General features: G+C 40.8%; 1 protein-coding gene across 1 annotated transcript in view; it reads left to right on the top strand.

The window, feature by feature from the left end:
• ptgs1 (prostaglandin-endoperoxide synthase 1) overlaps window positions 1–22,491 on the top strand; it is a 42,356-nt gene extending 19,865 nt beyond the window's left edge. The window contains exons 5-11 of the mRNA XM_079814991.1: window positions 11,905–12,048; window positions 12,229–12,410; window positions 15,279–15,362; window positions 16,373–16,619; window positions 17,326–17,612; window positions 21,557–21,704; window positions 21,959–22,491. Coding sequence (XP_079671117.1) covers window positions 11,905–12,048; window positions 12,229–12,410; window positions 15,279–15,362; window positions 16,373–16,619; window positions 17,326–17,612; window positions 21,557–21,704; window positions 21,959–22,305 — 1,439 coding nt within the window. The 3' untranslated portion in view covers window positions 22,306–22,491. The remainder of the gene's footprint in view (window positions 1–11,904; window positions 12,049–12,228; window positions 12,411–15,278; window positions 15,363–16,372; window positions 16,620–17,325; window positions 17,613–21,556; window positions 21,705–21,958) is intronic.
• The last annotated feature ends 2,681 nt before the right edge of the window (window positions 22,492–25,172 follow it).

A 25,172-nucleotide genomic window follows, 5' to 3' on the forward strand; every position in this document is an offset into this window, starting at 1 on the left:
CGGGACCGGAGTTGTGCAGTCGAGAGCAGGAAGTTGAGGCGCGACTATCAAAAGCCCGCCCACACTCTCACAGATGCAGAACAATTAATTATGTTGGTGTGAAATAAACAGAAATGTAGAAATTAAAGCTAAAGCTCCAATCTCCTCCCCAAAATCCCGAAAAAAGTCTGTTAGTGCCTCAGTGACAACTTCACTCAGAGAAACCGTCAATCGCAGCTGTCAATCATGACGTCACACCCCCCGTTTTTATAGCATCAAATAACTAACTAAAACTAAACTTATTTAAAAAACGAAAACTGGCGCTAACAGTGCTCACACTTGCCATGCTCGAATGCAGGGGCAGCGTGCTCTTACCCTAAACACTCAAAGCAGAACTCATGCGTATCATAATCAGGGATGTTCTCTTTTTCACACAGAGAAAATTCAGCACACTGACAACTGGAAATCTAACTCCTAACAAAGTGGACAGATAGAGAGGTAGCACACACACACACAATGTGGTCTCTGAAGACAAAGAAACCTGAAGGCGCACCTGTTTCACATCTATTTATAGCCTCTCATGAGCGCGCATTCTAATGACGTCATCGCATGCACACATGCTTCACAACCGGTCAACACAAAGTTGTTTTCCCAACACAACATTCAAAATGTCCCCCTCCTTGTTGGCAGCCCAGAAGGCGAGAGAGGAACATTAATTAATAATAGTTTGTCCCTGTCTTTGATGTCTGTGAGATCAGCCTGCTATCCTGTTGATTGAAACTCATTCTTCACCAGCGTGGTTGTTGTTCTGCATGGCTTGGTGGGAGCGTAGGCTTTTTTAATGACAATGAGCTCCCAGGGGAGAGATAGCCCGTGACTGTCTCTTCAATCTGAGGCATCATTGTATAACCACGTGCCCTCGCACCCACAACAGTTGAATAAGTTGATGTTGAGGGCAAAAAGACACGCAGTGTATATTCCCCCTTATGAATGAGTAAACTCGTCATGGAGGTCTTCAAAAAAGGGGAGAGACTGCCGCTCAGGCTCCACCCTTTGGCAACCAGACAGAAATCTATCCTCTAACTTTAAGCACTTGGGGGTTCTCTTCTTCCTGTGGCCAGTGCCTACAATCTCAGAAAATAAAGTACATAATTGTACCTTTAGGGGTACAATGGCTTGTCACTGGGGCTGTACCCTGAAGGGTACATTTTTGTACTTCTAAGTCAGGGGTAGGCAAGTTCAGTCCTAGAGAGCTGATGTCCTGCAGAGTTTAGCTCCAACCCTACTAAGCCACCATAGCTTAGCTTGGCTCTTAGCATGCATTGCAGCACAAAGCTTTAGGTTTGTCACCATTGTTGAGATTCATATGCTGATTCTTGATATCTGTGTTTGTCTAAACTTTCCCCCCTAGAATGTATTTAAAACCACTATCAGAATACCCTTGGCAATATTCTAAACAAATAGACCCCAAACATGATGGAAAGAGGTTTGAACTGTTCATTCATTTGTTCATTAACAGCTGATTCTGTGTAAGATTTTGCATTACAAATAGCTGTCACTGAGAATACTGATTTCTCTGAATAAGTATGAAATGGATGTGTGTAGTTTACATCAGTCTTAAGGTTTCCAAACATAATTATGAATGGATTTGGATGGATCATTGTGGTCTTTCTTTCACCCACTACTGCTGATGTCCTGTGGAATTTTTTATGGCAGTCACAGACCAGGACATTAGGGATTAGTCTCAGGTTGGGGTGAAGGGCAGAAACTGCATGTGGACTAGGGATGGCTCGATACCACAATTTTGTCTTCGGTACGGTACCACAATCTAATACCGAAGTACCGATATTAAATCGATACCATACAGGGTCTGAATTTTGATGCAGGTATTGTGCATAATTTTGCTCACTCTCGCAAGTTTTGGGTTTATGAAGCGGGAAATTACCGCAAATGTTTATTATTAAATTAATCAACAAAGATTGTCACATCAATCAGTCATTTGGAAACTTTTTTGTAAGTAATTTCAGCATTACTGCGCGTCTCCATTGCTTCTGGCTTAAAGACATCGCACCTGCACTATAAAAGCAATCTGCGCACTCCGTTGCGGGACAACTGACGGAAATCACTGCCCACGTCTTTTTAAACCTCGCCAATTTGAACATGCAAGCGATTTTATAGCATTTCGTAATACATATGGGATGAGAGCTCTTTGAGAGAGAGAGTTTTCTTTGCGCTCATGCCAACAACAAACACACACACACACAAGCCTAAAGAGCTCGCGCATTCCAAATTAAGTTGTTTTTCCTCAGTCAAATACACACAAAATTATGTCAAAATGTCAATCTTTAGTGAGTAGTTACATAAACATAGTTGGTTATGTCTTTCGCGGATGTAAATAGTGCAATAGTATGCGTGCAAATATTATGAGGTCTAAACGTCACTGGTTGAAACGAATGCTGGAGATTTCTTTATATTTAAACGATACGATCTTATGTATGTGCGTTAATCAGTGTTAAAAGAAAAATGTCTAAATTAGATCGTTAGAATTATGCACTCACCTTTCGATCTCTTAATGTCTTACAAGTCAGGAATTAAGTGGCAAATGCTTGGCAAGGTTTGATGGTTCTTCAGCAGTTTTATAAGCAAAGTAATTCCAAATTTCACGTCTACTCGTCTTTATTAATGAGTTTTGTGCGTGTTGAGTGAGATTCAACTGCTGTATTCATCTTGTTCTGTTGCCACATTTGCCGGTTTCGCGTCAGTTTGGGTAGCGCGCTGCCACCTAGCGGTGAACTTCGGAACAGCAGCATATACCGAAATGAGCAAAATCATGATATCGTACCGTTTGAAATAAAATATATACCGGTATTTTTGCAGTACCGGTATACCGCGCATCCCTAATGTGGACCAATGAGAAGTCCTGTCCTTTCTGGGTTTGGTACCAAAGGTGGTCTTCTTGGCCTCTAAGAAGTGTCTGGCTATTATCCTAGCATCTTTATTTGATGGCGTTGGACAGTTTGTTTGTGTTAGTCCACCAAGATCCAATCAAAATGTAGCAAACCTTTGTCCACTGTTACAGACAGAGAGAGCCCCGGCCATAAACTGGGCCCTGGAATGTGCCTTTTACACTCTCAAGACCCATAAAAAGTTCTAAAGACGTCGCTACAAACAGTCTCACTACAGTGGTTCTACAATAATTTTATGAATCGACGAGAATAGTTTTTGTGCCTTGTGTAGAGGCTTTCTCCCGGACGAGTATCGACACATCATCTGCGTCTCATGTCTCGGACGAGACCACGCGCAGGTGGCGCTGCAGACCCTTCGGGCTCGGCTCATCAGTTTCGATCCGAATCCCGTCCCTTGCTCTCAGCCTCTCGAGCCACGCAAGAAGAAACGCCGCGACCAGAGGGCCCCGGAGCGCTCTGACGAGCACACGCCGGTCATTTCCCCGCGTGCCTCGCCATCGCCTGTCATGTTCGCCGAGGAACAGCACAGCTCCCCTCGTCTGGAAGCTGCTACTGTTTCCTTCGGCGGACCGGAAGAGGAGGAGGATGACAGCCTTTCGCTTGCTGCATCTGAAAGCGGGTGGTCGGACACCGCCTCGGAGCACGCTACTTCGACGCGGACTGCCATGGACGGCAAAACCTCAGTTGACGCTGAGCTTATGCGCCTGCTCACTAAGGCCGTGGAAGACCTCAGTATTGACTGGTCTCAACCCCAGGAGCCCACGAGAAGCAGACTGGACGAGTGGTTTTTCGATATCCACCGCCACCCGACCGCTCAAAAACCCGCTCCCTTCTTCCCAGAAGTCCACGAGGAATTATCCAAGTCGTGGAAGGCTGCATTTTCATCTCGCGCCAAATCCGCTTTTCCTCCCGCACTCTCGGTGGTCGATGGCACTCAGGAAAAGGGATATCACGCTCTTCCACCCCTCGAGGAAGCCGTCGCTGCACACCTTTGTCCGCCCTCCACCAGGGGATGGCAGTCAAAGGCTGTACAGCCATCTAAAGCCTGCCGCACTACTTCCAGCCTCGCCGGTCGAGCATATACGCCTCCGCCGGCCAGGTGGCTTCAGCGCTACACTCTATGGCGGTGCTTCAGGTCTTCCAGGCCAAACTCCTCCGTTCCCTGGATGAGTCTGTCCCTGATACCGAGGCCCTGAAGGACCTGCGCGGCGCCACTGACTTGGCCCTGCGTGCGACCAAGGCCAACGCTCAGGCGATCGGCAGATGCATGGCTAACTTGACGGTGTTGGAGCGCCATTTGTGGCTTAACCTAACCGAGATGAAAGACTCGGACAAGACCGCTTTTCTGGACGCGCCCATGTTGCCACTGTGTCAGGCCACCGAGTCCCTGTTACCCAGCGACTCGCCCCACAAATTAATTCAGCCCCTGGCTTCAAAGGCCGAGGCCTGGCAGGCCATTCCCGGCATTTCAAAATGGGTGTTGAACACAATAGAACAAGGTTACTCGCTACAGTTTGCTCGCAGACCACCCCGCTTTCGCGCCATGGTAGAGACAACGGTGAGAAGCGAAACAAGTCACGTGCTTCGAACCAAAATATCAAAACTGTTAATGAAAGGGGCGGTGGAAGCCGTACACCCCTCACAGAGCGAGTCAGACTTTTACAGTCGTTACTTCCTTGTACCAAAAAAAGACAGTGGTCTCAGGCCCATTCTAGATCTCAGACATCTGAACAAGGCCCTTCGCCCGGGAGATTGGTTTTTCAATGTAGATCTAGAGGATGCCTATTTCCACATACAAATAGCCCCCCATCACAGGCCATTCTTGAGATTCGCCTTCGAGGGGAAAGTTTACCAATACAGGGTGCTACCCTTTGGTCTATCTCTGGCTCCCTGCACGTTTACGAAGTGCATGGAAGCGGCGCTAACCCCGCTGAGGCTTCGGGGAATGAGAATTCTCAACTATCTCGATAGCTCAGTCAGAGATATAGTTATTGAACCACAGATCTTGGCTTCTCAACCATTTGAAATGCTTGGGTCTCAGAATCAATGTGGCAAAGAGCTCATTGTCTCCCACACAGAACGTTTAGTTTCTGGGAACAGTGTTAGACTCACTACAGATGAACGCGCGACTGACGTCACAGCTTTTTGGAACCGAGCAGTTTCCCTCAGGTCTGGTGCATACACTCCTCTCAAACACTTTCAGAGGATGTTGGGTCACATGGCCTCGGCATATCTTTGCGTGTTATTCTCATTAAATGGCCGACTCAGGTCTGGCTCATATTGGGGACTTCTAAGAATATCATATTTACGGGCCCACTTAGGTCGGTCTGGGTATGGTGTTTCCAGGCTTTCAGAGCCGTTAAGCGAGCACAGCGTTTTGCATTGGGTCCCCTAGCGTTTAGCTGAACGCAATACGAGAGTACTCTCGAAAGGGAACTAACGTAACCTCGGTTCCCTAAGAAGAGGGAACGAGTATTGCGTTTGGCTTGCAGTGCTTCGCTTGCTCAGGGAGTCGCTTCAGTCGATTAACCTGACGAACCTGGCGAGACAAGGTCTTTTATACCCTTGGCTATGCAAATTCTGCTGCCCCTTGTGGCGGGAATATTAGAGGGACCTGATTGGTCTTTCCCGCCCAGTGGGCTCGCCATAGGTTCCTGCAGTTGCAGCGGCACAGCCAATCAGCACGCAGCTGCTTCCTGCTGAGAGTTGTGCAGCTGCACTGCATTTTACATGGTATTTTTAGGATAAACATTTGCTTAAAAATCTCAAGGAAAGGAAATTCCCCTAGCGTTTAGCTAAACGCAATACTCGTTCCCTCTTCGCAGGGAACCGAGGTTACGTTAGTAACCGAAGCGTTTTCTGTGGTGGATCGTGTTTGTGTTCTGGGTCAGATGTTCCTGTATTTTCATGTGGAGTGTTGTAATTAAAAGTGTGCTTGCAAGTGGATTCTCTCTCTCTCTCTCTGCCTCTTCTCTCAGCAATTCGTTACACAAAGACCACTTAGGCCACATTTTACCCACCCTTCCTTTAGCTTTGAGTTTGAGGTCTGAAAATCCTCACCGCTGGCTTACAACATTTTCTTCTGAGCTTATATGGCTGACCTGCCATTTTTTGAAACCTCATCAGTTCCTTTTTTAAAAACACTGGCAGGCACACCTCTATCTGTCTTTCTTTTCTTTCTTTCACTGTCATTCTGTAAAATTGTTTTAAAGAAACTGTTCTTACTTGTATGTAAGGGGATGGTTGTAACACTTTTTAAAGATGTGTTAAATCCAACCCCACCTCTGTCAGTCATTGATTAGCTAGCCGTATTAGCATAATGGTTTGAAATTAGCAGGTTAAAATGCATCACATTTTTCCTGAGAAACTACAGTTTAATCTAAGTTAAATATTTTTTTCTTCAAAAATGTAAGTAATAAATAAAATATACTGCAATTTTGGTCAAAAAATTACATTCTTAGCTTATGTTTTTTCTTTATCTTTAAAAAGTGTTTCAACCATCCCCTTACATACAACTAAGAATGTTTCTTTTAAATAATTTTACAGAATGCCAATGAACGAAAGAAAAGAAAGACAGATAGAGGTGTGCCTGCCAGTGTTTTTAAAAAAGGAACTGATGAGGTTTCAGAGAATGGCAGGTCAGTCATATTAAATGTTGAAAGCCAGCGGTGAGGATTCTCAGGCCTCAAACTCAAAGCCAAAGGAAGGGTGGGTAAAATGTGGCCTACTCGAAATTTAAAATGTATAGATATTTTACGAAATAAATCATTTACCTTTTGTTGAGAATGTGTTGACGGACTGTGTAATTGGATGGCTGAGCAGCAGAAAAACAGTGATGAAGTGGTTGTGACAGTTACAGATTTGAAAAAGAAAAAGGCGGGAAAAAATAACCTTAAACTCTAACACAAAGAATCCTTTCAGCATATAAAGGGTTCTTCAAGACAAAACGGTTTTAAATAGAACTGTTACTATGTGTAAAGAAACTTTAAGGCGAGACGCGGGAGGTGAAAACATTGTTTTTTTCATGCAGTGGTCAATTTTAAGATTTTGGGCTAGTTTGCTCCCTTAACATGTAAGCTTTTATGTTATAATAAAAAAATGTCAACATTATACATTAAAGGGTTAGTTCACCCAAAAATGAAAATTCTGTCATTAATTACTCACCCTCATGTCGTTGGACACCCGTAAGACCTCCGTTCATATTCGGAACACAAATGAAGATATTTTAGTTGAAAGCTGATGCTGAGAAAGGCTTCACACAGGCCTCCATTGGCATTCAGTACATTGACACTTCCAAGATCCATGAAAGGCACTTAAAACGTCGTTACAAAGTCTATCTCACCACAGTGGCTCTACAATAATCATACAATGCGACGACAATAGTTTTTGTGCGCAAAAAAAAATCAAAATAACACCTTTATCCAACTTGTTCTCGACTTCCGTGTGCGCCTCCACGACGCATGCGCGAGAATATGACGTAGCGCCGGTGTTCGGGAATCGATGAAATACACACTTAAGCTCCATTTTGAGAACTACGCCGAGACCTAAAGCACGATCAATGTAGAATCCAACAGCTTAGACACGCGCGTCTTCCTCTGCTCGTAAACAAATCGCTTCTGGGTCATGTGTCCGAACGCCGGATCTGCGTCATATTCTCGCGCATGCGTCGTGGAGGCGCACACGGAAGTCGAGAACAAGTTGGATAAAGGTGTTATTTTGATTTTTTTTTGCGCACAAAAACTATTGTCGTCGCATTGTATGATTATTGTAGAGCCACTGTGGTGAGATAGACTTTGTAACGACGTTTTAAGTGCCTTTCATGGATCTTGGAAGTGTCAATGTACTGAATGCCAATGGAGGCCTGTGTGAAGCCTTTCTCAGCATCAGCTTTCAACTAAAATATCTTCATTTGTGTTCCGAATATGAACGGAGGTCTTACGGGTGTCCAACGACATGAGGGTGAGTAATTAATGACAGAATTTTCATTTTTGGGTGAACTAACCCTTTAAGGTGGTTATTTCATTATATTTTGTCAATGTGCGCCTTTAGATTTCCACCCGAATTCATCAAAAGTTATTCTAACGCGAGCTCTCGTGCCGTATCCATTCACAGAAACATGTCATGCATGCCTGGTTTCATTGTAAAGCTCTCAGTCCCACACACGGTGCTGTCTAATCCAAATATGGGCATTTCCTTTGTAGAACTAAACAACCGCGAAAGTTTGCAGCTGAAAACCACATCTGATTAGTCAATGTGAATTTCTCACACTGCCACTTCCGTGTGTATTCTCCGCCTGAGAGAAAATGCGTTCACAGAAAAGACCAAGTAGCTAGAGGTAGTAAAAAGAAAGTAAACAACAACAGATTAGACGATGAAACCCCGTCAGAAATAGATTCAAATAGTTATAGATGGACATATACAATAAACAGGGACAGTTATTTTGCAGTTTTTGTGGCTGTTATGTGTGTTTGTTAAGGTAGTTCTCTTCAGCTTAAGGCTATTGCTATTAATAATTTATTAATTTATCAATTTCCATATGTTTTAAATATTATACACTACTACTGATATTAATGAACTGAATATATATTTTGTTTGTAGGTTGGGGGTTTCATAGAAATGTATGCAAATAGAACCAAGAATTTTAAACCTAGTCCTTTCCAATTTATAGATTTTGTTTTTGGAAATGTATGTATGCAAATGAGCGTGTATTAAGTATATAAGGCCTCATTTGCATATTAAAACATTAATTTACACAAAACTTGTAATACATTTTTTTCTTATGTTTATGCCAGTAATAAACTGGAGAAGTATCACAGTGATATCTTGTAATTAAAAAAAAATCCCTATTCCCCTGTAGTGTCTCGCCTTAAAGATCCATATTTTTTTAGAGTGTATGCAGTCTTTGGGCCTACCAAGTCAGCACTCCAGGGTTAACACAACATTAATTTGTCACCACTGTTGCTCTGAGAATATTCACACATAGACACACAAACTCACACACACATTGACAGTGTTTGTTTGACCTACATGTTCTTAAAGGTCCCATGGCATGGCATTTTTCTATTATTTTATAATGTTTCCTGAGGTGTACTTATATTGTTGGTATGATTTTTACATCATAAAATGTCATAATTTAGAAATAAAAGGCATTTTTTCTATACTGCTGTTTGCCCTGTGGCTGAATGCCCTGTTTCAAGAGGCGTGTCTGCTGTGAGACTTCAATAAAAACGCCCAGTGTTGTGATTGTGTTTCTAGTCGGAGGGGCTGTCACTCATGTCAGAAAGTTAGTAACTTTAGTAAATTATGGATCAGCGCTGACTCGAGACGCGAACCGTTTAGAACGATTCAGTCTGATTTGGTGAACTGGTTCGGTTCACTAAAAAGAACCGATTCAAAAGAATGATTCGTTCGCGAACCGGACATCACGGAGACGGAGCGATTGCTAACAAAGTTATTTATAGTAACTACTGAGTTGTGAGAGCGCTGTCTGTCAGCGCGAGTTTATTGTGTTTGTATCTGAGAGTTCTGAATAAACACGAGTCCCAGTCACGCCGAGTCCGTCTTCATCATTATTCTACCAACTTTGTAAAACATGCAATGTACCATTACAGCGAGATGAACGAGTTAGTAAGTGTTGATTATAGCATTATTTTTAGATATGTTCCAATCATATGAAAAGCGTCAGTGACGCGCATTGAGTACACAGCGCAAACAAAGACACAACAGTAGTAATCGAATGTAATCCAGTTTATTGTGGGGATAGCTGGCTAGCCTAGCCGGATACCCTCACGCTTACCCCCCTTCTGCTTAATCTCGCGCCGCGTTTGGTGCCTCCGCTGTGGGCCAGATGCAGTACTGGGGGTCGGGGATGTTGAAGGCCGACCGGTCAGTGCAGCCCGAGCCTCGGCGTGCGTGAGGTTTATCCCTAAAGAGATGTGAGTCTGCCGATGTTGAGCAGAAACTCATGACTGTATGCACATTGTAGAACAGATAGCCGCGACGAGGACGTACAAAAACACTGACTCACAAGATAGAAAACACGAAAACACCGTTCTGTCGGGAGAGAGAGAAGCCGCAGTGTGTGCACGAATAATAAATAATTAGCTACACATAAGAAATCACTGATCACAGATCAGAAGGAACTGAACAAAAGACTTCTGTTTTCATTTGTACATCCAAACACTGAGAAACTGCCAGCATTCACTCGTTCACAAGCCATGACCTCTCGAGGACAAATATAGCGCTTGCAGGGCGTGCCAGATTCTCTGGGTGGAGGAAAGGGAGGTAACCGTTCCTGTGTGGACGTCAAACCAGGAGACTTCAGGATTGGCTAGTCTGGCCTGTCATTTTCTCAAAGGCAGAGAAAGACAGCCAGAACTCGGTTTTACACCGATCAACATTTCTATCCACTTGGGGACAATATTCAGTCTAGGGGAACTCATATTAATGTTGAAATACCTCATAAAATGAAAATTTCATGCCATGGGACCTTTTACACAGGTACACTGGAGTCAAGTCATGTGTTTTATTAAGCATGAATACAGACAGTTAAGAAAGTTTGTTCTTGTAAACTAATTTACACATACATGAACACACTCCTGAGTCAAACAGAAAGTGGATTTGAGTTATGGTCAGTCACAGAGAGAGAGAGAGAGACATTGTTTTGAATTGTTCTTTTGGATTTTTTAAAATAAACCTTTTTATCAAGCATATTGCATATTGTGGCCTCTGTTTTTGCTTCATTAGTTTCATTGTTACAACTGAGCTTACCTAAGCACGTGTTGCAACCTACCCCAATAGTGGTCACCATGTCTTTGTCATCAACCATATCCGGTCTCCCCTACAAAAAGTACTCCACGTGATCTGTGTGCATTATTCCAAGTTTTCTGAAGTCAATTAATTACTTTATGTTGAAAACAAACAGAAATTTCTAATTGTCATTTAAACAGCTTCACATGCTTCCTTGCAGTTCCTACACTCCACAGTTTGAGAACCACAGCTGTATGGCTGTTGCTATGGCTATGCAGAGTTGTAGACACACAGTCATCGAGCGCCAAAAACAAACAGCAGCTGCCTTTTACAGTACCTCCTGAACAAAAAAAACGAGCTTATCCTGCGTTCACTCACCATTTCGTGACCGTAATTACGACATGGCAACCTGTGACTTTCTACTCAAAGCTATTCACGTCCTCAGACTCGGATTTATGCGTTTCAATTGCAACACTATCAACACCGAAATCAATCTGCAGCAGTCAGGTGGTACAATTCAGAGCTCTGCAAGTTGTTAATAAAGTTAATAGGTGTGTTCGACATCGGCTGCGGCTGGATGCAAACGATCAGTGAGAGTAGCCGCGTGCAGGCGGGGAGGAGCTTGAATAGATCGAATGCTTGGTCTTTATTTAAACTTTATTTAAAGGGGCTGCAAAGCAAACAATCATGTTGTTCGGCTTTTGTGCAGACTTAGCACAGGTAGGGTATAACCGTATAAGATAACCTCATGAAATAATTTAAATGTGAAAGTTAAAAAAAAAAACAGATCGATTGAAAGAACTTAACATGTTTGCTAACGAAATAAACCAATTAAAAGCCATTTGTGTGGTGTGGCTTTTGTGTTTATGGTTAAGTGCTAGTCTAGATGGGTTGCCGTCCGGTTGCCGCCGAACCGCGTCATAGCTCGAAAAAAAACACAAAATACATGTGGTAAAGTGCTCTCGTGGCACTTTGTTGACATACGTCACAGTCACATGGCATCGGCGCTGCCTCTAGTCGGACAAAATTTCTTACCGTCATGTACTGCTTCAAGTCAGCCGCCGATCGGTCTGTGCATCGCTGCATGAAGTCGAACAAGCCTTTTGTGTAGTGGTCAACTGCAGTGCCAGGCTTGTTGTATGACTTGTTTTGTGTTTTTCTAGGTATCATTTTGTCTGATGGTGGTTTTAAATATTCTCTCTCATCACAGTAAGAGCCAACTTAATCCCAAGTCCCCCGACATACAATTCCAAATATAACTACTTGAACTGGGAGGCATATTCCAACACCACCTACTACACAAGGATTTTGCCACCAGTCCCTCAGGACTGCCCCACACCAATGGGCGCCAAAGGTAAGAGACTCGGTCATGCAAGTCTAATCCAGATCTTCCCTCTGAAGAACACATTATTTTCTTTTTCTCTCAAGAAGCAATATTAAAATGCTCTAAGGCAAGCATATCACTATACTAAAGTCAACGGAAATACCTTTGTCTTCTGAGGCTGTAGTAAAATTATTCCAATGTGTCTCTCAGGAAAAATGAAGCTTCCAGACCCCAAGCTTCTTGTAGAGAAGTTCATGTTAAGACGGAATTTCAGACCGGACCCTCAGGGAACAAATTTAATGTTCGCCTTTTTCGCTCAGCATTTCACGCACCAGTTTTTCAGGACTCACAACCGTGTGGGACTCGGGTTCACAAAAGGTCTGGGTCACGGGGTGAGTCACAATTTTTTAAATGTAACATTATCTCCTAATAAACTGTGTTTGATAGCTTTACCTATGTGGATGCTTTTTTTTTCAAATAAATGAAAAAGAGACAATAAGATATTTCTCTTAGACACTGGGTCTCATTCACAAATAATTGCGTGATTCTTTCGTATTTGTACGCGCAGCAACTTCTCACGAAAAATCTCCGCCTGATTCACAAAACGTTTGTACGCATATGAATTTGTTCTTTACCTCGTTCTGATGTTAGTGAATTTGGAATATTCTAAATGAGCGGTTGCGTGCATGAGGTTAGTAATTTGCATAAAACACACCCAAACCATCTTCATATAAGGGCTTTCCGCACATGCTTTCCTCACAGCCTTTCGTCACTCTCGTCAAACTTGCCGCTGTTCGCAGACGCGCTCTTGCCCGGATCCTCGAGCAATGCCAAGTGTACCATTCTCACAAGAAACTCCTTTTACAAAGACCCACCAGATTACAGAGCTCTCATTAGCCAGCTGTACATATGCGTATATCTGCGTTATTCAGATATATATATATATATATATACAGTGAGGAAAATAAGTATTTGAACACCCTGCTATTTTGCAAATTCTCCCACTTAGAAATCATGGAGGGGTCTGAAATTGTCATCGTAGGTGCATGTCCACTGTGAGAGACATAATCTAAAAACAAAAAATCCAGAAATCACAATGTATGATTTTTTTAACTATATATTTGTATGATACAGCTGCAAATAAGTATTTGAACTCCTGTCTGTCAGCTAGAATTCTGACCCTCAAAGACCTGTTAGTCTGCCTTTAAAATGTCCATTTATTATCCTAAATTTGAAGCACCTGTTTGAGGTCGTTAGCTGCATAAAGACACCTGTCCACCCCATGCAATCAGTAAGAATCCAACTACTAACATGGCCAAGACCAAAGAGCTGTCCAAAGACACTAGAGACAAAATGTACTCCTCCACAAGGCTGGAAAGGGCTACGGGGAAATTGCCAAGCAGCTTGGTGAAAAAAGGTCCACTGTTGGAGCAATCATTAGAAAATGGAAGAAGTTAAACATGACTGTCAATCTCCCTCGGACTGGGGCTCCATGCAAGATCTCACCTCGTGGGGTCTCAGTGTTCCTAATAAAGGTGAGAAATCAGCCCAGAACTACATGGGAGGAGCTGGTCAATGACCTGAAAAGAGCTGGGACCACCGTTTCCAAGGTTACTGTTGGTAATACACTAAGACGTCATGGTTTGAAATCATGCATGGCACGGAAGGTTCCCCTGCTTAAACCAGCACATGTCCAGGCCCGTCTTAAGTTTGCCAATGACCATTTGGATGATCCAGAGGAGTCATGGGAGAAAGTCATGTGGTCAGATGAGACCAAAATAGAACTTTTTGTCATGATTCCACTAAACGTGTTTGGAGGAAGAAGAATGATCAGTACCATCCTAAGAACACCATCCCTACTGTGAAGCATGGGGGTGGTAGCATCATGCTTTGGGGGTGTTTTTCTGCACATGGGACAGGGCGTCTGCACTGTATTAAGGAGAGGAAGACCGGGGCCATGTATTGCGAGATTTTGGGGAACAACCTCCTTCCCTCAGTTAGAGCATTGAAGATGGGTCGAGGCTGGGTCTTCCAACATGACAATGACCCGAAGCACACAGCCAGGATAACCAAGGAGTGGCTCTGTAAGAAGCATATCAAGGTTCTGGCGTGGCTTAGCCAGTCTCCAGACCTAAACCCAATAGAGAATCTTTGGAGGGAGCTCAAACTCTGTATTTCTCAGCGACAGGCCAGAAACCTGACTGATCTAGAGAAGATATGTGTGGAGGAGTGGGCCAAAATCCCTCCTGCAGTGTGTGCAAACCTGGTGAAAAACTACAGGAAACGTTTGAACTCTGTAATTGCAAACAAAGGCTACTGTACCAAATATTAACATTGATTTTCTCAGGTGTTCAAATACTTATTTGCAGCTGTATCATACAAATAAATAGTTAAAAAACCATAGTTTTTTTTTGATTATGTCTCTCACAGTGGACATGCACCAACGATGACAATTTCAGACCCCTCCATGATTTCTTAGTGGGAGAACTTGCAAAATTGCAGGGTGTTTAAATACTTATTTTCCTCACTGTATAAATAATACAATTAATGCAATATAGGCTACTTCAGTGTAATTATAGTCATGTTAAAATGAAATATACCTTCTTAACATGATTATAAAGCCATACAGAGTAAGTTTTTTTTGCGTACGCGTGGTTTCAGTTGTTTCTATATTTTTCTTTAAATTTAGAAAAATAATTATTACGAAATCAATGATTTGTCATTTGTTCTTAAAATCTCAAATTTGTGCCTACATATGCTTATTGAATGAGACCCATAAGTCCATAGGCCCTATTTTAACAAAATAGGAATAGGAAATATAGGAATGACACATGCGTCGGTGTACAAAGTCAATTGCGCTGGGTGCAAGATAGGGCCCCATGTCTGTTAAAACACTTACTGGGTGGAGAAATAACTTAACGCTGTTTTTTCACAGTAGGATAAGCAGGAACCATTTCCGTCTACACTCACATTACATATAATGTTGCATGGACTAGTGGGTTTGGTCAAAAAATTGTATCTAATTGTCAGCACACAAGCATACTATAGGTTCATATTTTTATCTCAGCATAGGCTATATGCAGCCTTGTTACCTCATTTTTGTAGGCTTTTATTTTAAGAAGGAGGAAATTAATTTATGATTTATTGTTTGAATCAGAGTTTTATGCAATGAAAACTAAAAATAACTTAGTTTTGCACTTTTAGCTTGAGTGTCTGTATTTAAAAATATATATAATTTTTGATTGCATATTGAAAACTAGGTGGATGCTGGACACATTTATGGAGATACTCTTGATCGCCAGCTGGACCTCAGACTGCAAAAAGACGGAAAATTGAAGTACCAGGTACTGTTCACGTCAGGCATGCTGTGGAGTCATCAGTCGTACTAGGCTGAGCATGTCTTCAAGTAAATGTCAGTCTGTTTATTGCTTCTTCGTGAAAAACACAAGCTGAATTAATTAGATGTGTGTGTGTGTGTATATATATATATATATATATATATATATATATATATATATATATATATATATATATATATATATATATATATATATATATATATATATATATATATATTCCTTCACATTACAGAGGGTCTCTCGGATTCAAATTATTTATTGTTTTATTTAGTACTGCCCTTTGGAAGCAACAGAAGATAGTTGCATGTTTACCTTGATCAATTACAAGTACAATTTACCTTGATCTTCAAATTTCTACGTTTTCACCCCCGGCTCTTGATTAAATCGTGTTTCATTCTGGAGCAGTCCTAAATAAAAAAAATAACATGCATTTAGTATGATCTCTATTAATGTGTTAAACTTATTCACATTTTCACAGATTCTGCAAGTGGTTCACATATTTTTTATTGCAACTGTACATATTCATTCTTTTTGTGTTTCATGAATGAGACCCTGTGGATTTTCAGTTGCTTTCATTTCACAACTGTGTGCAAATATTTCCGCATAACCTCATAGTGTGGGTGTGTTATAGTTTAAACATGTGGTTTTTGTTAAGCCTCAGTGATGTCATTTAAAATGCTGCACACTTGTTTAGTCTAGTAGCAGTATGCTTGGTTGGTTAGTGTGGGCATGTAGTTCACTAATTAAAATAAATTTTAAAGTGATTTCAGGACACTTTTCAAAGGTTTGGAGTCATTACAAATAAGTACTTGTACATTATACATTACATTTTGATATTCTCTTTTGCAAGTCCTTTGTGCTCATCAAGGCTTCAATTATTTGATCAAATATACATTACAATTTGTAATATTGTGAAGTATTATTACAATTTAAAACAACAAGTATCTTCCCAAATCTGCGTTTCACCATAATTATTCTGTTTGGCTCTGATGTAGGTTGTCAGTGGTGAAATATTCCCCCCCACAGTGCAAGATGCACAGGTCAAAATGAGCTACCCGCCGTCTGTTCCTCCGGAGCAGCAAATGGCCATTGGACAAGAGGTGTTTGGACTGCTGCCTGGTCTCAGTATGTACGCCACCTTGTGGCTGCGTGAGCACAACCGTGTGTGTGATATCCTGAAACAAGAACATCCGACCTGGGGGGATGAGCAGCTGTTTCAGACCGCCAGGCTCATTATTATAGGTAAAGATTTTCTCAGATACATAAAACAATAATTGTGTTTAGAGAATATTTGTATATTACATTGAAAATGATCTGCTTTGCAGTCATGGTTGTGCGCCATTTAGAATGCCCTTTACTGTAAATTCCAGTTCCATTCCCGAATATGAATTGAATTTGAATTAATTGAATTAGGATGCACTAGCAAGAAGAATTATAATGAATCAAATACAGAGAAATTAGTTTGAAATGTCTTTAAGTGTTGTGTGTGTGTGTGTGTGTGTGTGTATATATATATATATATATATATATATATATATATATATATATATATATATATATATATATATATATATATATATATATATATATATAAATATATATATATATATATATATATATATATATATATATATATATATATATATATATATAATTTTATTATTTATTTAACTTATATTTTAGTATAATTTTATTTAACTTTTTTTATTTTATTGTCAAAGTCAACGCATGGATTCATAAACCCAACCTTGGTATCTATTTCAACTATTATATTATATTAATTATATTATATTAATTATTCAAATCTATTATGTGATAATTTTCTTCAAACACTGAATATCTTCTGTGCTATTTTCAAGAGTGCTCACAGCTTTCCATTGTGGTACACTATTTAGATAATGTCTGTGTTTACTAATTTATTGTAAAATTTTGACTCAATAAACTTAAGGCGAGACCATTCGTATTGTGATCGAGGACTATGTGCAGCATTTGAGCGGTTACCTGCTGAAGCTCCGGTTTGATCCCACGCTGCTGTTCACCTCGCAGTTCCAGTACCAAAACCGCATTTCTGTGGAGTTCAATCAGCTCTACCATTGGCACCCGCTCATGCCTGACAGCTTCCACATCGATGGAGATGAGATTCAGTACTCTCAGTTCATATTCAACACCTCTGTCCTAACCCACTACGGGGTGGAGAAGTTGGTTGAGGCCTTCTCAACCCAACCCGCAGGACAGGTAACGGCACCATGAGGGTTGTGGGGGAGAACTTAATCACTTCAACATCTGTTCTTAAAGAAAAACAAAAAAATACTCTTTCATAATGAGATACGATGACCCTTGGGTTGTGTCTGGGCTACGTTTAGGTCTGTTTTTGTCATTCCGAGGGTAATATCCAATGAGTTTACCACCCTAATCTATTGAAACATGTCTGGAGGGTTTTATTGCAGAGGGACATGGAAGATTTCTCAATAACTTAAAGACATTAAAGACCCCAAAATTAAAATTATCTCACAAAGTGAACATGACGGTAATTCAAACAACCCTAGGTGATGAATCAATGTCTTCTGAAGCAAAATGATATGTGTGTGTAAGGAAAATACTAATATTTATTTTTCTGGAAGAAGTGATGCGGAAGCATAGAGGACCATCACTTTTGACACGTTTCACAACGCACTTCACGCTTCAAACATGCTGATTTTTACGCTAAGCTTGAACTCATAAACCCCGATTTGACAGTTGGCCGGAAGCAATGGTTTTTAAAAGTGTAAAATATTAGTCAGTTTCTTTTGCAAATTAGCTCAAAATGGAAATATAAATAATTAATTTTAACTCATAATTATAAATATTTGGATCAGTTAATGGAGTTAACTTGATGTAGCAGAATTAATATTACAATAAATTAACCTGTCCGTCCAAGTATTAATCGTCGATTAACTCTCAGAAAGGATATTTTTAGTGGCCACAGAAAAATAACTTTATTACTGGGTAGAGTGCTACTCAAGAGCATGTAGCTGTAATCACATTGTTGAAAGGACTTTGATTTACAAGCAGTGACCACAGAACTCAATACTCACATGGATGTGCACAAAAGTTTTAATTAACTAAACACGAACACCTAACTAATCTAAACAAACACATAAACACAATCACGCATACATGAGTAAAATGGAAATTGAATGAATGAAACAGAAATGGGGGATTGAAGCTATGGAAGCGTAACCACAAACATAACAGTTAGTTAACCACCTGAACAGAACCATCAGCACCTTGTCAACAAGGGGTTATACAAGCTTTACTAAACCTCTGTTTAGTAAGTTAAATGTACCATACTGCCTTAGCCATTGACCAAGCCCCCGGATGCAGTCTCAATGGTTCAGTAGTTTGATGGTGGTGAAGTTGCAATCAAATTCTTCCAGGTTGAATGAAGAGATCACAAACTTTCGGTGTTAGTCTGACTCGGTGATGGTCATGTAACTTGAGACTGCCTTGGCCACCATGTGCATTGATTTCAAATGGAATCTGGTTCCTGGGTGTGGCTCGCGGTTCACAGCTGTGTTCCGCCCCAGTGTCTTTCTTCCCGGAAGTGCATGAGGAGGTTCAGAAGTTGTGGAAGGCACCTTTTACTGCCCGAAGCTGTGGCAGGGCCACCAAGGGTTACGTGGAGATTCCACGGCTGGAGCGTGCAGTTGCGGTGCATTTATGCCCACAAAGTGCTGCCACCTGGTGGAATCGTCTGTGACTCCCCTCCAAGGCCTGTAAGACAACAGCAGCCCTGGCTGATAAGGCTTACAGTGCCACTGGACAGGCCGTCTCCACCCTACATGCTATGGCCACCCTGCAGGTCCATCAGGAAAAAGCTCTCGAAAGTATTTCAAATGTTGCCTCTGCCATTCTGAAATGGCGTAGCAAAAGGTTGTGAGAAAAAGAAATGTCGTAATACCCTTGCTGCTAGTGCCTTCATCAAAAGTTCTGCATTTCTTCTTCTGTGCATCTCATTCAATTTGCAATCTGCACTACTAGTAAATGTATAACTTAAAAAGTTACAATCGTAACTAATTGCAGTCCTGTCTCCATTTTCTATGCATGCCTTGTTTTATTTACTGTCGTCATCTGCTCACACAACTTGATGGAAACATCCTGCCCTTGTGTGACACCACCGGCATGTCATCATATAGGGTGTCCTCCTGCAGCGTTTACACCAGCTCCGGTGTGACCGGAGTCATTCACCTGGCCGCCACGTCGAGCCCCCCCCAGGAAGGCAACGCAGCCTGTGAGCGGTTCTGAACCAGGAGTGAACACACCACTCCTTCCCCCAGCGGACAGCCGGGTGGAGAATCTTCAGTTTCAGTGTATTTCTGTTCTCCACTTTGTCAATAAAAGAGCAGTTTCCTCAGCCTCTGGGCCATACTGGGCATGGTCTGGCAGTGAGCCACGCCCCACTTCTTCATTCCCAGACACCCCTTCTTTCCACAGACAGGGAGTTTGCGTTTCAAGGATGCACTGCTTCCTCACACTTCCCTAGCCAGTCCCTCATGGGACCCACGGAGCCAGGTAAGCGTCACTTCACACTCACTGTCCTACTCCCCCAGCGCTCCTCACTTCCCCCCATGGGCCGCTCGCATTCAGCATGGGAGTCTTGCTAGCGCTTCCCAGCCTGTCCTGCTGATTCATAAGTTTCTGCTCTGCCCTGTCTCAGCAACGGTAGTAGTTCCATCCCTCGCTAGGCAGGACCTACCACAGAGATCTTCCATATGTAGCACTGCCCCACGGGTCAGTCCATATGTGTATCTACCACACGTTACTTCCCTATCGGCTGTGGCCTCCATAGCGCCCCTCTCCATTGGACTAGGCATGCTTCCACAGCGTTAACAACACTGGTCATGGCTGAAAAATATAGGAATTGAAAACCGATGCACTCTTCCCTGTGAAATATCACGATAAGAGGAACAGCAGCTACGACCTTCTCCAGGGTAAGCCCTGTCCCTTCCATCCCATTGGTATGAAGAACTAACTTTCCTTGGGCTTACGTGGGGCGTTGGGTAGGTTACTCTAAGGATTGGGCTCCCAGGAGAGACCACAAGACAACAGTATCGAAGTAATGTCTCCATTCCCTCCTTCAATGAATGAGGGTTACATCAGTTACCGAGATGTTCTATCATAAGGTATGCGTAAAACAGTATACAATACAAAAAGACAATATACAAAACAGTAATGATACACACAATGTCCTGGGGTTATGCATGTTCCTTCATAGAACATTTGTCTATGAATTAATGGAGAAAGTTCATTTTATGGGCCTGTGTCTATCTTTCCTATGGCCTGTGCTGTTGCATGTGACCACCTTCTGCATATTTGTACATCGTAAATCCTGTCTTATCAGAAGACATTGATTTATCAATTTATCATGTTCACTTTGCATGTTTCTGACAGAGTTTTACAGAGATGGATTTTTTTTATCTCAATTTATGTTCATCTGAGGACATAACATCTGTAAATGATTAGAGCATTTTCATTTTTGGGTGGAGTAACCCTTTAACTTTACAATAGTTTAGCTGAACATATAAGGTATAATCTGATGGGTATGTTTCTGTTAGATAAACAGTAAGCCTTTACATCATAGTATAATTAGGCCTATACTGTATGTACCTGTCAAAAGTTTGGAAACATTACAGTAAGTCTCTTATTCTCACCAAGGCTGCATTTATTTATTTTAAAAAATACAGTAAAAACAGCAATATTGTGGAAAATATATTTACAATTTAAAGTAAGTGTTTCCTATTTTAATAAATAAAAATGTAATATCCTAGTATCCTAGTAATATGCATGCTAACAAGCAACGAGTTAATTGGGCGAATTAAGGGACCTAAACTAAAGTGTTATATTCAAATAGATATTCCAAATATTCAAGTAGAAAACAATTATTTTGATTTGTAATAATATTTGCACGATTTTACTGTTTTTAAAATATTTTTGATTAAATGCAGCCTTGGTTTAAAAAAATAAATAAAAAAAAAAATTAAAAAAAAAAAAAAAAAAAAAAATATATGAAATATATATAATATATATAATATATATAATTATTAATAAAAAATATTAATAATTAATATTAATATTAATTATGGTAAAGATGGCTTATTTTTGTGTTTTTTTTCTTCATAAATCTCTTTGTGTTGGAACAGATTGGAGGTGGTCATAATATTCACCCAGTGGTGTGCAGAGTAGCTGAGGGGGCCATCATTGAATCGAGGGAGCTTCGACTTCAGCCCTTCAATGAGTATCGCAAGAGATTCAATCTGAAACCCTACACGTCATTCTCCGAATTTACAGGTGTGATTGTACTAACCCTTCATTTTAAAATGAAACGCTTCTTGAATGCCCAGCATGTAATTGATTCATCATTATTTAAAGGTATAATGACAGTAACGAGGACAGGCTGAAAATTCAGGGTTAAGATTTAGATTATTCTACGTTCAAGCAATGTTTGGGTGCTTACTACACAGCACATGCACTGCCCATCTGCCCACTTTAAATATTTGCGCAGTGTTTATTGGCTGTTAATGGCTGACATTATTGTTTTGCAGGAGAGGAACAAATGGCTAAAGAACTAGAGGAACTCTACGGTGATATCGATGCTCTGGAGTTCTTCCCAGCTCTTATGCTAGAGAAGACACGACCTGGTGCGATATTTGGCGAAAGCATGGTGGAAATGGGGGCCCCTTTTTCCCTAAAAGGCCTCATGGGAAATCCCATTTGCTCCCCTGACTACTGGAAGCCCAGTACATTTGGAGGGCAGACAGGCTTTAATATAGTAAACTCTGCTACTTTGAAGAGACTGGTTTGCCTTAATACAAAATGGTGTCCGTATGTGTCTTTCCATACTCCTCCATCAGATTATAAACAACAGGGGACATCTCACGGTGAACTTTAGCACAGTGTACTTCTGGAATCTGTTTTAAATCAAAGGCCACAAATTTGATCTTTAATAACAGATGCTTAAAGGGTTAGTTCACCCAAAAATGAAAATTCTGTCATTAATTACTCACCCTCATGTCGTTCGACACCCGTAAGACCTCCGTTCATCTTCGGAACACAAATGAAGATATTTTTGTTAAAAGCTGATGGCTGAGAAAGGCTTCAGACAGGCCTCCATTGGCATTCAGTACATTTACACTCCCAAGACCCATAAAAGGCACTTAAAACGTCGTTACAAAGTCCATCTCACCACAGTGACTCTACAATAATTTTACGATGCGACGACAATAGTTTTTGTGCGCCAAAAAAAATCAAAATAACGACTTTATTCAACCTCTTCTTGTCTTCCGTGTGTGCCTCCACGACGCATGCGCGAGAATATGACGTAGCGCCGGGGTTCGGGAATCCATGAAATGCACACTTTAACCCCATTTTGAGCACTACGCCGAGACCTAAAGCATGATCAATGTAGAATTCAACAGCTTAGATACGCGCGTCTTCCTCTGCTTGTAAACAAATCGCTTCTGGGTCATGTGTCCGAACGCCGGATCTGCGTCATATTCTCGCGCATGCGTCGTGGAGGCACACACGGAAGACAAGAACAAGTTGGATAAAGGTGTTATTTTGATTTTTTTTGCGCACAAAAACTATTGTCGTCGCATCATAAAATTATTGTAGAGTCACTGTGGTGAGAGAGACTTTGTAACGACGTTTTAAGTGCCTTTTATGGGTCTTGTGAGTATAAATGTACTGAATGCCAATGGAGGCCTGTCTGAAGCCTTTCTCAGCCATCAGCTTTCAACAAAAATATCTTCATTTGTGTTCCGAAGTTGAACGGAGGTCTTACGGGTGTCCAACGACATGAGGGTGAGTAATTAATGACATAATTTTCATTTTTGGGTGAACTAACCCTTTAATGATATTCCAGGAATTGGATAAAACGAATTGTCTTGTAAATCAGAAATGAATTAGTAATAAGATTTATTAGAGAGTAGGTATGTTACAAGGTGATCGAAGAATCACATGAGTATTTTTAATTTACCCTTGGATTTAATTGACCCTTTGCTAAACCCCATCTTTAAAACATTACTGGCCAAGATTGGCCAATCTTACCTAAGCAACTGTTGTCATTCGCCAGCTTTTGTTCTTTTATAATACAACGACATAATTCATCCCATCCCACTTAATGAGCATATTTGACTGAAAATCATGCCGTTCATGATAATCTCCAGTTCATTTTATGAAATGTTTATGGGAAGTTTGTAAACAGTAACTAAAGGGGTGGAGCTTAACTAAAGATCAGTAAGAAGATTGACTCATGGGTTGATGAGTATCGGCTCCATAGATTCAGTATTCTGGTAACACTTTACAATAAGGTTTAATTTGTTAATATTAGTTAACATGAACTAACACTGAAAAACACTTCTAAAGCATTTATTAATCTGAGGGGCCATTTACACAACACCGTTTTCAACTGAAAACTTTGTATGCGTTTTGCCTGTTTATATACACGATAGCGGCATTTTGGGGGTTTTGGAAAAAAAATGCCGTCATCGTCTCCACTTAAAAGGAAAAAAAACTTTTTTTGACAGTGAAATCATTTTGACAATGGTGTCGACTGTACGCGAAAAATGCAAGTGCAATGTTTTAGTAAGTGCTAAAAACTTAGTTTATCGTGCCCTTATATAATATAATAATATGTAATAATGAGCAGTTAACAAATCTTAATAATTACTGTCACAAATATATTGCTCATTGTTAGTTCATATTTGTTAATACACTAACTTTAACTAATGGGACCTTATTGTAAAGTGTTACCAATATAGTTTACTATTTATTTTATGCAAATAGAAAATAGAAGCACGTTTTTATTTGATTGAGTATTTGTAGCACGTGTTGTCAAACTGATGAAGATGTTTTCTTAATTTGCTGGTGTTTTTTCAGAGTTGAGCTCTCTCTCTGCGTTTTGGGGTACTGAAAATGGAAACTTTTGAAAACGGGTTTCAAAGTGCAAGTTTTTGAAAATGATACCGTTATGGTCTCTGTCTAAACTGCGCACACATTTTCAGTCTATAGGTGCGTAGTGTTTCTTTACAAAGTGACATCGCCAACTTCTGGCCTGGCATGCATAATACAGTGTTTTTAGTAATTTACGTGGATCTGTGTGAATGGGGATCATTTTGACAACATTGTTGTCTGTACAAAGGAAAAACTATCCTTTTTTAGTATATCGTTGTCATGTAAACGTAAGGCACTTTGTTTACAGGCACTCGTGTTGCCAAACATCCATCCATTTTCCAAACCACTTATCCAATGTAGGGTCAGTGGAGTCTATTCCAGGGAAACACCCTGGACGAATGGGTGGCCAGTCCAGCTTTAATTAATATTTCTCAAAAAAAAAAAAATTGCTTCCTAATATTTTGTTCTGTTACAGTTTTTCTCCATTGGTTTGGCTCATTTCTTGAAACAGAAATTACATTCTCAAAATTGTAAGATCATTTGGCAAAACAGTCTTACAGTTCAGCACAACACTATAGCTCACATGCAAAAGCTAATATCTCTCCCAAAACTGTTCACTCATGCTTCAGAACTAAATTCCTTTCCCATATAAATAGTCAGTGCCACGAAAATGGCAAAGATCCTTCTCATTGCTTTGGCTCATTTCTTGAAACAGACCGGACGTTCTCAACACTCTTGGTGCTTTTGCCAAAATAACGTGGATGGTTCGGCACAACACCATGGTTCATCTGCAAAAGCTCATACCTCTCCCAAAACAGTTCACTCATGTGTCAAAACTAAATTTCCTTCTCATTTAAACAGTCA

The sequence above is a fragment of the Gobio gobio genome (genome assembly GCF_949357685.1).
Source record: "Gobio gobio genome assembly, chromosome: 4".
Taxonomy (NCBI): domain Eukaryota; kingdom Metazoa; phylum Chordata; class Actinopteri; order Cypriniformes; family Gobionidae; genus Gobio; species Gobio gobio.